The sequence below is a fragment of the Rhipicephalus microplus genome, chromosome 3 (assembly GCF_043290135.1).
Source record: "Rhipicephalus microplus isolate Deutch F79 chromosome 3, USDA_Rmic, whole genome shotgun sequence".
In the NCBI taxonomy this organism is placed as follows: domain Eukaryota; kingdom Metazoa; phylum Arthropoda; class Arachnida; order Ixodida; family Ixodidae; genus Rhipicephalus; species Rhipicephalus microplus.
In genome coordinates this window covers 216,773,932-216,789,541 of record NC_134702.1, presented here as the reverse complement: position 1 = coordinate 216,789,541, position 15,610 = coordinate 216,773,932, and the positions used below count along the sequence as shown (strand labels likewise).

Sequence of the window (15,610 nt, the reverse complement as noted above, 5' to 3'; positions counted from 1 at the left end):
TTCTAGCTCGCGTCACTTCTATCTCTTGTCACGTCGAGTGAAAACACTCTTTCGGCTGTTTTTTCTGCGATGAAACTCACAGAAAACCCAACCCACCACCCATATCTTCGAGTTTCAAACTATTGTTTGCTCGAGTAAACGCTACACCGAGTTCCGCTTCAAACTGTTCTTCCAAAACCAGCGTAGACGCTCGTTCTAACCGGGTCACCACCGTGCGCAACGCTGCTGGTGTGTATCCCATCAGGGTTTCCTTCTAAAAGATGGTCCATATTAATTCTCAGAGATATTTATCAAGAGGGCTATCGACGCATATACAGAGAGACTTGAATCAGAAAACAAGACAACCTCCGTGTGCAGAGGCTGCACCCTTCGCTTTACATCAGACGGCTTGGTAAACTGAACTCTTGAATTGTCTTAAGTTCATTTCCTCTGCAACACAGCTTCTTTATCTGACAACAGTCATGTCCACATGTTCCATTTCTTCGAATTTTTCGCAATCTTGCTTGGCTGTCAAAAAGATGCGAGTGAAAACTTCCAGCGTATTGTATAGTCTTGAAGGTAGGTGTAACGTTTGCCTCTTCGTCAGTAGACTAATAGCATCAGTCTATTCTCTTTTAAAATAGTAGGTAAACTCTACCCTCCAAACACTTTATATGATGCCACGCAGTTTTATTTGCGTGGATTTTTTGTGCTTTCGTGTTCCTCTTGTTTCTTTACAGATTGCTTCAATCAAAGTTCGTTGTTGTGAAGCTTTCTGATAATCATACGCGTCAAAAATTCTTTATTATTCTCTCTTTTCACCACTCCATCAACATTACTCTGATCAGCTTCATCACTGCTACTTGCGGTGCTCACCTAACTTCGTCATAAACGTTTAGTTTCTGTCTCACTGTTTCCCGGTTCTCTTTTTGTCAAAGGTGCGCCTTGAAGTTATCCACCACGCTTCTTATATGATTAATCAACTTACAATTGATGGCTCTAAGGGGCCCGACAATAGATGGAGGACACGTGGTATTTAAAATTTACTGCACTATAAAGATGCTGGACATAAATGCCAAAAAAAGTATTTTAGTACAGTTTCAATGTTCTTTGAACAAGCACCACAACTTTTGTGCTAGAGATTTCGTGCTATACAATTAGCATTTCAAAGGTTCATCATGCAATCTTTCTAACTAGCAAGCTTTGCGGATAGGAAAAAGATATATTGACTTGTTGAATATAGCCATACTTTATCAAATTACAATGCTTTGCTTCAGTCTTTTTTTCTTCAGATTTGCTCCTACGTACTCTAGGCATCCTGTGTAGGGGTTGGTTATTCGCAGTGCCCATAGACTGTGGCGCAACCACGCAGCATTGGAGAATGTCCACTCGAGGAGGAATATCAGGCGACACAGTGCGATCACTACGCAGTCGCTGCCTTGTTAGGACGGGCTAGCCTCAGTGTTAAAGCGTTAGCAAGACATGAGCACCATAACTTGGCATGTTTCCTGCATAAGTGAACCAACAGATCATTTCGTGACACAAAAGATCTGATTAGTTCTCGCGAAACGCGAACTTTTCGTGATTACGCGCAGGAATTAGAGTTCGCGAAAATAGTGCGCAAGGTACAAATATCAGCTTCGTGGGCACAAGTTGAAGCGAGGTGATCGGCCTCTTCACGCTTAAAAATACCAACATGTCAAGGTATCCACTGGCAAATTAAGGACACTTCACGAGAAGGAAGTTTTGTGGCAGATTTAGCGATACTGCATATAATATATATTATATAACAATGCTGGTGTAACCACGCCGGTTAGAAAGATGTTATAGTTTGACCTTTCTAGTTAGTACTTAGCTCATTTAATTTGCATGTAATATTCGTCGATACTTTTGGAGTGCATGAATACCATAACGATGCACACAGAAAGTCCAGTGGGCTCGCAAGCTATCTCAAATTGGTCAGGCCTGCACCACTTGTTTTTCCATGTTTGTTGGTAGGCGGCAGCACCCTGCAAGCGATTTGCTTGTTGGACGGTTTAAGAGCACAATCTTCTCCGAGCCTAGTTTACATGGTGACGTCGAGATGTGGAGTGGTCAACTTCTTTCGGCGGAGGAAATTCTTCTGGTTGCTTTCAGCCTTAGTGATGAAAGAAAGCACCTTGACCGCGAGAGTTTTTCACTGGACGTATCCTACTTTGAAAGCACTGAGAGTGAATGCGACGATGAAAGATGAAGCTGCTAGCTCATGAGTTACACTTGAGGTCCCCTCATACATTAATGTTTCTTTGACGTTGTTAAGTCGCTTTAATTGTAGCTTTTATAAAATATACCTTAGCGGGGTCTAAATAAAAGCATCATTTTTCTTGTACATTCCACGTTGCCCAATTACAGCGGATAATATAAAGCGCCGCATGCCGCGAATAAGGTCGAGCTCGCCCAGCGAAGCGAAATGGGTAGAGTGATGAACCGTGCAGTTACGACGCCTCTATGTGCACTTCTCTACGCCTCTATGCGCACTTCTCCTGCACTTGGCCGCTACTTTCCGGAGGACGTCATTGTTCAATTAGTTTTCACGATTTCGACGTTGTGAAAAGCACACGTGCGCATTCTTTTCGATATCCTTGCTTCTTCCACACTGATGGAACCTGCAATATCTGAGTGCACGGTCAGAGTCTGGGCATGACTGTGACACAAGTGCTATTTAAAAAACAAATTCTTGTGTTCCGTTGAAGAAGCAACACCGTGTTGCTGACAGCGCGAATAATCATAGTGGCATAGTGTGTTTGCGAACGTTGAACATTCAGTCCCATGCAGCGGTGATTGTGAGCTACTCGCTATCGGTCCACTGATGGGGCAAATCCATTAGGAATGCCCGAAATCAATAAGGTTGGAGTCCTACTGAGTTGATACGACAGTTATGTATAGTTCACGCCGTTTTCCGTTGCACCCACAAAATTACGCAAAGCATCGCTGATCCGCGGTCGATCAGCTCACACCACCACCCTTCGCACTGCGACGAAAAATGAGGTAGCGAACCTTTGCAGTTCCTATAGTTGGGGAAGTATTTATATGTACGGTGTACATTTATTTGACGATCAAGAGATCATCCGTTGAAAGCGTCACAGTGCGTACGTCTTTGCTTTCTACCTTTCCCTAAGCGAGTTCACGGGTTGACCCTTCTACCGCAGCCGTCTTCGATTGCATGGCGCGCCACCTGTCACCAGGGGACATTGCGAATACCCGGGATGCTCATTGGTCCATTGTGCCAAATGACCATAGATTATCATTAGACTAACGACCAATCATGAGCGGTCAAGTACGGCCCTGTCCATTAAAATGCAAAACATCTAAGTAAGACTCGAGTAGCCACCTCTGTTGTTTTGGCTACGTTTTATTGTTATAGTGTATATGATGGGTTTCGTGGAAATAATCAGCTTTGTAGTTCAGCTGAACACGGTGATAAATGCAGTTATTGTGGTTCTGTTAACTCGGTAGAGAAACCTTTCCACTCTCAGCGGGTTAACTGACATGACTCATTTATTTTGTGCTGCGCACCAAACTTGTCAAACCCTAACATTTACTTAATTTTATAAAAACGACATGGCGGAAGCCTTGTCGTAAGTGTACAACCTAAGTAAGATGATCTCATGCCCGGTCTTGGTAATGAAAGCCGAACAGTGAAAAAAGAAGAAGGGAGTTCTGTCACAATGTGTTTGGAATAGATATCTGAAAAAGACAATTTTAGGGGCGAAGAACTGGGTATGCACAGTAGCATCAACGATATGATAGAGGTGCAGGTTACTGCCCAGGCGGTTAGGCTACCACCGACCTCAGCAGGCAGGAGAATCCTTGATGAGGTCGGCATGTCTCCTAGGCGTACAGAGGAACGGCGAACAACACTGAGTTGGGAAACAAGGGCGACCTACAAGGTGGGGCCCTTTCCGCGAAACGTACATCCACAACACAACGACGGTATGCGCAAAGCCCGTGCACGAGCCATCCTGAAGAGAGTTAGGGACGACCTTGATAATGTTGCAGACGGGGTCTTTCCCGTCGTGGAGATTCCTAAGTAAAATATACGCGGACGTTCAACCTAGCTGCCTTGACTGCTATGAAACCTTATGCTCGCTGGCTCACATGCTCTGGTGCAGTCCCGCGCTGCCTAACAACCTTCTCTCAAGCAAAGTCGAATGATAGGAGGCCATCAGAAGTACGGAACTCGGAAAGAAAATCCAGGCAGTCCAGAGGGCCCAGGAACGGGCGGAGCGTCACGGCATTCTGTCCTCTACGTGGACGCGGCCAGTGGTTACATCGGCCCCTCGATAGAGGGTTCTGCAGTCACTCCTCCAGTTCTATTAAAGTTTACTCTCTGTTTGTCTGTCTGTAGGGCTGAAGCTCCTTAGGGTGAGGGTCTGTTCATCCTTCATCGGTGTACGTAGCCACTGGTGGCACGTACCCGCTCTAGAGCGGGTATGTGCCGCAGGGGATGCGAACCGGGAGATGGCGGTACTTGGAGTGTTCACTAGATGGACGAAAGGACGGACGGACAGACACACTAGAAGGTGAACGGACATATGTACGGACGTATGGACAGATGGACGGACGGGCGCACGCACAGACGAACGGACGCACGGATGGTCGCGGGGACGGATGGAAGCAAGAATGAACGGATGGACGGAAACACGGATGGGCTGATGGACGCTTCGCCCCACTCATCATCATTCACTCCGCGGATATGCTCTGATTATTTTTTCCGTGAGCAGGAACCGTGTGCGAGAAGTCGCGCAATAATATGCAACATAGCTAATTGTCTTCCAAGAGCAAAACAACTGTAAACCACGTTGTTACTGTTGTCTACCGTTTCTACACATGAGAATTTCACTGCTTAGATGTGCGAACGACAACCAATATTGCGCAAAAGCCGTAAGAATGGTAACAAAATTATTAAAAAAATAATTACCAACTTGCTCTTATGCCAATCGTAGACTGGTGCCCAGGCGCTCTTGGTGCTTCATTGGCAAAGAAACTTCATTTTGTCGCTGCCGCAATCAAATCAGACGCCGCGACTTAAAAAAAAAGAAGCGTGTTTGCACTTAAATATCAGCAACGCTTTTTGTATGAGCGCCTCCCTGTAAACAGTTCAAATTTCATTACACCAGCTTAAATTAAACTACCGAGTAATAAGGGGCCATTAAAGGTCAGGCCTAAGATAGAGAAGAGCTCGTCAGCAACAATCGAATAACGTCATTTCCAAGAAATGGTAACTGCGCGCTTCCGCACGATCGCATGCGCTGTTGGTAGTCGCGGTGATAGCATATACAAACCGGTAGGTAAAAAAATGAAATAATTGAGTTAGTAAAAAATCATTGTTTACCCGAAGAGTGCCAGCACTTGCTTGCCCTACTAGAAGGAATCATTCTTATAATTTCAATAGAAAGAGTGCCGAAAGCATACCACATTTGTGAGGGGTACGTGTCGTTGCATAATATATTTGAGCCTGAATGAATCAAGACCTTTTAGGACGACGCACAGACTCATTGCCTACCTATACTGAATCATTTTAGATGACATTCAGCCCGCCAGATTGAGAAAACCAGGCTGCAACTACAACCGTACGGATACCTTTCGTGGAAACACGGCGCTTAAAAAGGTCTGTAGCTGCAAATTCGTCAGGCAGCCTCGGTAGACACCACCTCAGAATGCCGTTATGTTCACACGTTAATTCTAGTTCATGCAATTTTCTGTAGGACGCACATGGTTTCGAAAAACAACCTCAATTCACGGTGACAAAACTCAAACACAACCTTTCACACCACGGCGAATAAATAGGCGGTGAGCGTTCATGGGTTGGGAAAGTATCGTGCTCTCATACACGTATTAGTGCAGCTCACGGCATCATCCAGTGAAAGTGGCACCGGCCGTACGTTCGCGGGTGTTTTCTGTGCCTACGCTAACGGGTTCACCCTCCGGGCGTCATTTTGAATCATACAGCATGCTACCTATAATTATTTGCCAATGAGAGTATTCCACCCAAATGTCTGGCATCTAATAGTGCGAATACGGTCTATGGTCGACTTCGCTGCCTGAAATGCTGTTTTTTGCATACATTGATTCATTTCTAAGGTGGCCGCAATTACAATGTAAAAGCTTGTTTAACTCGGAAGTAAGGGGCACTATAAAATTGCTTGATTTAAAGAAATTTGGAATGAGCGGGAGGGGTGCGCTAAAATGTACGAACAATGCGCCACACTGCGTGGGCAGAACCCATAAAGACGACCTCTAGACTCGTAATCATGAACTAGGCGCTACTGCGCGTTTGGGTGGTTGACTTTGTTGTTCATGTTAATGAAGCTGTAACAGGGAACAGAATTAAGTGGTGAGTCAATGATACGCCCGAAACGATTACTGACATGCAATTATGCCAGCACTGAGCTTCAATATCGAAATACACAACGTTTTGTAAGGTCCAACAAACAATTATTTAGACAGTAGGTTTAATGCAATCAAATTCATTTGCAATCGAAGTATGCCTACGTGTTTTCTGGACTAAATGAAATTATTTCAATAACAAAAATCAATAATTTTGATTTTCTTGTGTTTTTTCAGTGGCTTCCCCACAAGCATCCTTTGTGACCTTTGGAAGAGCTCTAGTGCAGCATCCAAAATCTGATCTGCCGAGAAACGCCGCTTTATCGTTCTCTGGCGATTCTAGTAAATTTAATTTATTTTGTTTTAGAACATAATGAGATAACTTTTTGTCGAATTTTGCGGGGAGCAACGAATAGCGGGGGCTTCCAGTTCGAAATAACTGAGTTTGAAATAACGGGATTTTGGTTTATAGCTGTATATTGGTGACAGCTTGTAGACAACCAACAGTTCAACGGACAGGGCCTTGGTATAGCTGAGCCACAGCAAGCACAGGGCCTGGAAGATGCGGTAACATGGGAGAGTCATTTGTCCTACAGTAGGAACAGTGAGGTTGATTATATATATATATATATATATATATATATATATATATATATATATATATATATATATATATATATATATATATATATATATATATATATATATATATATATATATATATCTGCGTTTTGGCACTATGGTGCGAGCGAAGCCCCTTATGTCGTTCTGATGTGTCATGTAGTCAGGATTCATAATAAACGTTTATGCGCCGCGAAAATTGGGTGCATCGCACCACTCGCCAATAGCCCATAAAAAGGAAGAAGGTAGTAAAAGCCCACAAAATGCCGAACTACGCTACTTGAGCTGAAACACTCTTCCACACATGAAGAATTGATGAAGCACATTAGGAAAGGTGCATCCCGAAACAGTTTTGCAACGATGTTAGTGGAATGAAAACACTCTCCCATACATGCCAGATTTCAGGCTTAGCTTCGCCAGTGGTGAGTCTTTCTCAAAGAAATGTTTCTCAGAACACTGAATGGTGCACCCGTACCAACGTGTCGCTTCAGTGAAGCTGAAACAGTCCTTCACACGTGTCTCGTCTTCGTTCAACTTTTGTTTCTGCAACTACCCACTGTTGCCTGGTGTAATCATGGGGCCCTGGTGCTAGTCAGACCTATGCATACATGTTTTCTCATTCTGGCACCACGCCAATTTATAAGAACTTTTCGCTGTTTACAAACACGCACCCTTGTTTTCACCCGGTTTCGTTTACGGATGTGCCTTAAAAGCATCGGTGGGCAAGAGGAGCTTTAGAAAATATCCGGTTGGTTTTCTACACTTTTCTTCCTCCATTACAAATATATTTGAATAACTGTTTTTTTAACTATTTCAAAATTTTAAGAGGTCCCCTTGAACTTCACGCACGTTCCTTTTATTTAGAATACTAGAGACAGATATTCCTTACTTTTGAAAAAAGCTTGAAAACGTGCCTTCAGTTTTGACATTAGGAGCTGAAGAATGACGTGCCCGGATGTTTGCTGGGGTGCTTGCAGTCTAGAAATCGTCTATTGCCAAAACTACAAATACACTTGAAATCTGCCGAAGCCACGATATGATTACTAGGCGTGCCGTAGTATAAGGCTGCGGAGAGCTTCACCATCAGATCTTTTTTACTATGCTCTGACGTCACCTGCTACATGAACGTTAAGTACTTCACCTTCATGGAAATGTGACACTCACGACCGGGATAAACGTTGCAAGCGTCGCGTTAGCAGCGGATCTTTGTAACCACTGGTTTTATAGAATGCTGTAGAATGTACCGCAGTAGAGAGTAACCAGGACAAGAGCAGGTACATAGGAAAACTGTGTTACTGGATGCAATAGGTTGTGGCTTCAAAAAAAAATCGTGACCCGTCTGTGCGAAAGTATGACAGAAGGCTGTGTTTTGTAGACTCCCGAAAGAAAATACTGCTGCACAAAATTTTATATACTCAAAATGTGGCCTAATAAAACGCATGATATATAATTTTTTACAATGTTCTTTAAGAACTGGAACTTTCGCAGCGTTTGACGAGCTTTGCAAAGGAATTATTTGAATGAACCTCCTACAAGTACACGCCTATAAAAGGGTAAATGAAATTTCGTCATCTCACCAAGCATTTCTGTAGCCTCGGCACCCAATGAGACATCAACTAACCGGCATCTGAAAAGGAAAAGTGCAAACGTTTATGCGCATAGCTCTAATGCGAAAGACAAGTCCTTTTTACCAGAAACAATTCTCTTTTATAGAATAACAAAGTGGAAAGTTGACTAGTTGGTGCCTATTATTTTTCCAGCACAGAGTATAGAAAAGACGAAGATGAAAAAGAGAGAGAACCCACAGAGCGCTGTTACACGACAAGACGCTTCAGAGTTTCATTCAGAAACGAATACGAAATGCGATTACTTTTTTGATAAAAAATTAACAGTTCAGCCCCACTTTTTCCCTTCGCCTTTCACGACCTTTTTTTACAGAGAGCAAGGTAATCGTTGCATATTCCTTGTGGAATCTGTTCACAACAGGCAGAGCCTCCGTACTAGGTAATCTGCCTAATTTTATTTTTCGCGCTGCGATTCTGCTTTCTGAACGTACACACAACAGGTGATGTGCGTGAACCTGCGCAGGCACCTGGTAGCCGCATTAAGAAGTGCCCCCGCCAACAGCTGAACGCGGAGTTTAAAGAAACGGGGAGCTTTGCGTGTGATCTGACTCGTGTTTGGGTTAAACTTTTCTCTGCGCTGTTATTATTCAGTAGTCTGGTGTACAGAATGCGTATAAAGCCTTCTGCAGGTGTACATTCAGAATGCGGAATCACAGCGCGAAAAATAAAAGTTAGGCAGATTACCTAGTACGGAGAGCACTACCCGTTGTGAACAGATTCCCCAAGGAATATACGACGATTACCTTGCTCTCTGTAAAAAAAGGTCATAAAAGGCGAAGGGGAAAAGTGGAGCTTGAGAACTGGAATATATTGTTACGGGAAAAAGGCGTCGAAAAATATATTTACCTCAGATAAAAAGGCAGGCATACAATATGGAGCCGAATCTGCACGAGCTCGCCCTAAATATCACCCTCTTTTCTATTATGTTTATCTGTGGCACCACGCAGCGTCACCCTGGCGGCCAAGGCACCGTCTCGGAGCTTGCTCGGTCCGAGTAATATCGTTTTAGCCGAAACACGTGATCAACATCTGAACACGATTGCGGGTTGGTGGTGTTAAGAGGTTCAATTTCATATGTGACGTCGGTGACTTGGCGCACCACACAGTACGGACCCGAGCACGGCGAAGTCAGCTTTTCACAATGGCCAACTCACCGCGACGGCGTCCAGAGAAGGACTGTGTCATCACGATGAAAGTGGATATTGCGATGGCAGGAATTGTTGTCATTCGTGCTAGTTGCTCAGACGCTGGCGAGATATCTCACGTGTCTTTAAAGCTCTGGAGATCACAACACGGGCATATGCTGACGTGTAGTTGACGGCAGGAAGGAGCATGTCAAAAGACAGCGTTGGTCCTCGTCCGTACAGGAGGTAAAATTGCGAGAAACCTGCAGTATCATGCCGGGATGTATTATAGGCAAATGCCACAAATGCGAGGGTGGTGTCCCAGTTATGATGGTCGGAAAAACGTACATGGAGAGCATGTCCATGATTCTTCTATTGAGGTGCTGTGTGACCAATTTTGTTTGAGGGTGATACGCCGTTGTGAACTTTGTGTGTCTTGAATAACTTGTGATAAATTGTAGCGACCCCGATCGGTAAGCAGTTGCTGAGGAGTGCCGTGGTGTAGTACGAGATCTTCCAAGAGCAAGTCAGCGACGCCGGTCGCACAGCTGGTAAGAAGGGCCCGCGTGATGGCATACCAAGTGGGGTAATATGTGGCGACTGCTCTCCGCCTGTTTCCGCTGGCCAATAAAGGGAAAGGTCCAAGCAAGTCAAGACCTACCCTATATAACGGTTCAGATAGGATCTGACTGGGCTGAAGGCGTCCCGCACAAAGGGTTGCTGTTTTTTTTCGGTGTTGAGAGGATTTGCATGAGGCGACGTAACTGCAGACGGGTCAGTAGATACCGGGTGAAAAGAAGCGACGTCGAACGCGGTCATAATTTCTCGTAACTCCGAAGTGACCAGCTGTCGGATTATCATGCAACTGTGCGAGGACAGTCTGACGCATATGTTGTGGTATGACCGACAGCAGATAAAGTCAGCCAGAATGCATGCTGTAGCGATATAATACACCATCTTGGAGTAGGAGTATGCGGAGAAACTGGGGAGTTATGGGACCATTGACCTGAAGGATTATATTTCTTACGTGGGGATCATGGCGTTGCTGATATCCGTGCTGAACGCACAAAGTGCCAAAACGCAAGTAGACTCACCCCTCTTTGAAAGGCCTGCTGGGTCTACTGGATGACACGAAAAGTAATCAGCATACTCATGGTAGCGGCCTGATTTGGATACAACCATGTAAAATATTCCTGTAGCCGTAGAGCCCACCAGCCGAGACGACCACTAGGATCTCTTAAGGACGACAGCCAGCACAAGGCGTGGTGATCAGTGAAAACCGTGAATGGCAGTCCACAAAAATATGGCCAAAATTTAGCCACTGCCCAGACTAGCGCGAGGCATTCGCGTTCCGTGATGGAGTACTTTCGTTCTGCTGGAGATAAAAAACCGCTTATTGTAGGCGCTGGCACATGGAGTGGGGTTGGGCTTGTCACCAGGTATGCTGGGGGCATGCTGGAACTGTGGACGGGTGGTTTGCTGCTTCTGCTGCTGCTGCTTGCTTCAGCAGCTGCTGCTTCATGCTGCTTGATGCACCTCCTCTTCCTCCTCCTCCTCCTCTTCCTCCTCCTCCTCCTGCTGCTGCTGCTGCTGCTGCTCCCATCGCTTCACTCAATACCCTGTCCATCACATACGAACAACTTCTCGCGGAAAACATAAAACTCAAACAGGAGCTGGCGGCCGTCAGGGTGCGTCAAACCAGGGACAGTTCTCAACTCCACGCCCTAATTGCACGTTTTGAATCGCCGCCCGAGTCACCTGAACGACCCGCGCTAACCATTCCTGAGAGGGAGAAAATCCCTAAAATGGCGCTATCGGTTCCTGCGGAGTAGGACATCGCAGCCACACGCGAAGAGATACGCAAAATGCTCTGAACGCCCACCCAGCAGTTGTCGCAACAGTTCAGTACCTTCTTCACACAGTTTGGTGAAGGCCTCGACTCTCTCGAGACACGCCACGAGGCCAAAATTGATGAAACAGGTGAAAATATACGCAGCAAGAGAGACACTCGTAGCTCTCACTAGACGACAGATTAAGGTTACCACAGACTAGAACTAAAATCGCATGCATTCGAAATCTTTGCCGCCCCTGCACCCACCCCTGGCGTCCTCACTTTCACTTCAACATCGGCGCTGCAAGCCGAGATTCTGATACCCACGCCTTTCCACACAATGAATGAACTATGGGCAGCACAGCCCCATCGATTGGCCAACATTTAGAAGTTTGGCTATGAAATTGCCGCGGCTTCTGCATGAAGTGGAGCCTCCTCCAACAGTACATTAACACACACCTAGCTCTACCAAATTTCATAGCGCTTCAGGAGCCTGGAACGTCACCCATATTTTCAGGTTATGAGTTCAATAATGAACAGAAGGCCGAGCGGCCATCCTGATTCACAAAGCGCTAACCGCTGTTGGCTTAGACAACATCCCAGACGAACATAAAACATGTGATTGTGAAGCTAATTCTAAGGAGAAAAAAGAAAGGAGAAACGTAAAGTGTCGTCATTGTCAGTGTATTTAGCACCTCAAAGCAGAAAGCCACTGCATTCTATCTCCTCGTATGAGGTGCTTGCAAATTAGGCCAGGGAAAAGAACTCTTACTACTCGGGGACATCAACGCTCTCGACAAACGCTGGGGCTACAACCGTTTGGATGTCAACGGCAAACAGCTGGCGGCTACCACTGAAAAATTACAGCTCGAACTGTTTACGGATCCCGCGTCCCCTGCCCGGATCGGCAACAGTGTGTGCACGGACACTTGCCTTGATCTCACATTTGCCCGTGTCAGTGCAAACTATAACTGGACAACCTGCCGAAATCCTTAGGCAGCGAACACTTCATTCTCCGCACGACAGTCACAAAGAGTGCAGTGCGTCGGTTTATTCGACAAGCACGCATCACAAACTGCAACGTCTTTCATTGTGAGTGTGAACATTCACATTGATAGCCTCACAAGCCTCACTGACTGGTGCGCCCAACCTAAAGAAATTCGAGAGCGCTAAACCCCTCCCCCCCCCATTAACAGCACACCTGTACTGCCGGAAGTAGACGGCCATCACCTACATCTGTGGGAAGCCCGAAGTAGCCTCATCCCCATGTGGAGGACGCAAAAACATAACTGACCCCTCAAGCTTAGGATTACAGCACTCACCACTCTGGCAGAGCAGTACGCTACAGATGTGGCGCAGCTCAATCAGGCCCCGTTTAACGACTTCCTTCGAGGCTCATAGGGCACAGTCCGCACGTGGCATATTATACGTGCTTTGATTGACCCCACTGGAACGATAACTGAGACGAATGAGTAAGTCATGGGCATCCTACACGCCTTTGAGGGCTCGGACGAATAGCTGCTGGATCAAGTGCGGCGCAAATAATTTGGCGATTTCCACCCGCCCCCTTCTAAGGCTACGTACGTATTGTAGACGTGCCAATCAAACTTTCGACCGACCAATAGCGGTGCACGAAGTTCATGCAGCCATTCGCCGCAGCAACCGCAACACAGCTGCTGAGGCACACGGAATTACGTACTCTCTTATGAGTAACCTCAACGACAGCGCCGTACAATAAATAACGGCGTTTTTTAATGATCATTGGCAATGTGGCACACTTCCCCATGAATAAAAGCACGCAGGGGTCATAATGATACCGATGCTGGGCAAAAAACTGCAGATCAAAAACCTCCGACCAATATGCCTCAAGTCCTGCCTTGATAAACTCTTCGAGCGCGTCATCACTAACTGCCTGCAAGATTATCTCAAAGATTATCTCCAAGACTTCTCCCCCCCCCCCCACTCAGTGCACGAGTTCCGGGCACACCTTTCAAGCCAGGATATACTGCTACAATTAAAGAAATCATTGCAAGCAGAAACATTATCTTGGCTTTAGACATTAAGGGTGCGTTTACAATTTCAGCCACCAAGCCATACTCGAGGGTCTCGAGGCTCTTCGTTGCGGGCAGCGCGTGTGCAGTTATGTTCAGGCCTACGAAGAAGCTTCTACGAATTTGTCGACAAAAGCTCCTACCATCGGCGCAGAACGATCAAGGCTCACACATCTAGGTTGTCCTTGCTGGCCAACAAATCACCCAGACACCCACCATTCAAATATTAGGCATGTGGATACAGTCAAGCCACCATGTGAATCACAAACTTTTCCTCTTGCGCACCGCTACACTGCGAGCGGCCCGAATGATATCTCGGATGGCCACTCGGCGCAATGGCATGCGCGTGGAGGACAACCTGAAACTCAAACACTGCCTCGTGATAAGTAGGATGACATTCAGTTTGACCTATCAGTGCCTCTACAAAGGCGAACAGGACCGACTAAACGCAATGCTCCGCAGGGCCTACAAAGTGGCACTCAAGCTACCACTGGGCACTCCTTTTAGCAGCTCCTCGCATTAGGTCTACACAACACTCATGCAGAACTTTGTGATGCACCATTCGCGACAAAACTGCAGCGGCTCACGCAAACACCTATAGGCCATGACCTGCTCCTACGCCTTGGCTTCATCGACAAGTTTCCCGACGCAGCTCATCGCAAGCCCATTACAGACCAACTTCGTGCCACTTATAAGGTCGCCCCAATTCTCCGCAATATGTATCTCTGACTACATGCGGGCTGACGGAAAGCCAGAGTGGAAGCCTTCGAGCAAACTGATGTGCACAAGAAGACTACATACTGTGTGGACGCCGCTAACTACGACCACGCAAAGAATAAGACAGTAGCCACAGTCATAGGCCGTACTCTCACAGAACGTGCCAGTGCTTCCGTGAAGTGCCACAACATCACCAAGGCAGAAGAAACTGCCATCGTACTCGCTCTCGCCCTCGGCTACAGTCGGTCGCTGACATTTTTCAGGAACTCTCAAGCAGCTTGCCGCAACTACCTACAAGGGCGCATCAGCCAACCCGCTCTCAACGTCATCCTGAGCGCTAGAGGCACTGGCGAGCATTCCCATACACACCCACTCGGCATTTAGCTTCGCATTATATGAACTCTGTGTCACATGGGACTGGAGGGAAATGAGGCAGCGAATTGGGTAGCTCGAGCGTGAACGGGCCGAGCACCTTCCAACTAGGCCCCTCAGGAACTTGTTCCCGTTTCTTGTGACTATTCGGCCACCCTAAACCATTACAGAGGACTTAGAAAAGCTTATTTCCTACCACACCTACCACTAAATAAAAACGATTCGATCAGCTGGAGCCAAATTCAAACCCGCACGTTTCCAAATTTGCACATTCTGAGTAAAAGGCGTCCTTCGGCATACTCCTCTCTGCCCATAGTGTTCAGGTAAAGCTACTCTGAAACGTCACGTGGGAGTGTCGGGCAATTACAGCCTTAAAACCATTACAAAATCTAACAGCAGAGCAATGGGAGTAGCTGCTGGCCAGCGAGAACCTGGAAAATTACTTAAGTGTAATCGACCGAGCCCACAGAGTGGCTGCTGCGAGCGGAGCCCTGGACTAAGGGCCTCTACCGCAAAGCAAGAATCTCCGACTACTCCGAGCTTCTCCGCAGAAAATTTCCTCGAAATAAATAAATAGGTTTTCACCACCCCATTCACCACAAGAATATGGTCGGCGAGGTTTGGCGTCTCGAGCAGCACAGATTGTCCACGCTAATGCAACGGTGCCTTCGTGCTCTGAGACAAGACGTCGACCGCTCGACCGACTTTACCCTTGCTCTTCTCAACGGGAAGTTTTTCAACGCACACGTTGATGACATCGAATATGATTGCGTCTTGAACGCAGCCGATGTGCTCCAATTCATGGAGACGTAGAATGCTCGAAACATGCACATCAAAAAATTTTGTCTAGTGACCTGTACGAAGAAGCAGAGAATCCTGCGGGTGGTGCACTTTTTTAAAGTATCATCTTTTGCATTATGA

At 46.3% G+C, this 15,610-nt stretch overlaps 1 protein-coding gene across 5 annotated transcripts in view; it reads right to left on the bottom strand.

The window, feature by feature from the left end:
* The window catches only part of LOC119170217 (venom metalloproteinase BumaMPs1), a 336,963-nt gene that overhangs the window by 73,999 nt on the left and 247,354 nt on the right, over positions 1 to 15,610 (bottom strand). For all 5 annotated transcript variants that reach the window (XR_012894142.1, XR_012894141.1, XM_075888614.1 and 2 more), the window contains one exon: positions 8,547 to 8,596. Coding sequence is in view for 3 of the 5 variants with exons in the window: in XM_075888614.1 (XP_075744729.1) it covers positions 8,547 to 8,596 (50 nt within the window). In the remaining 2 variants the exon portion in view is untranslated. The remainder of the gene's footprint in view (positions 1 to 8,546; positions 8,597 to 15,610) is intronic.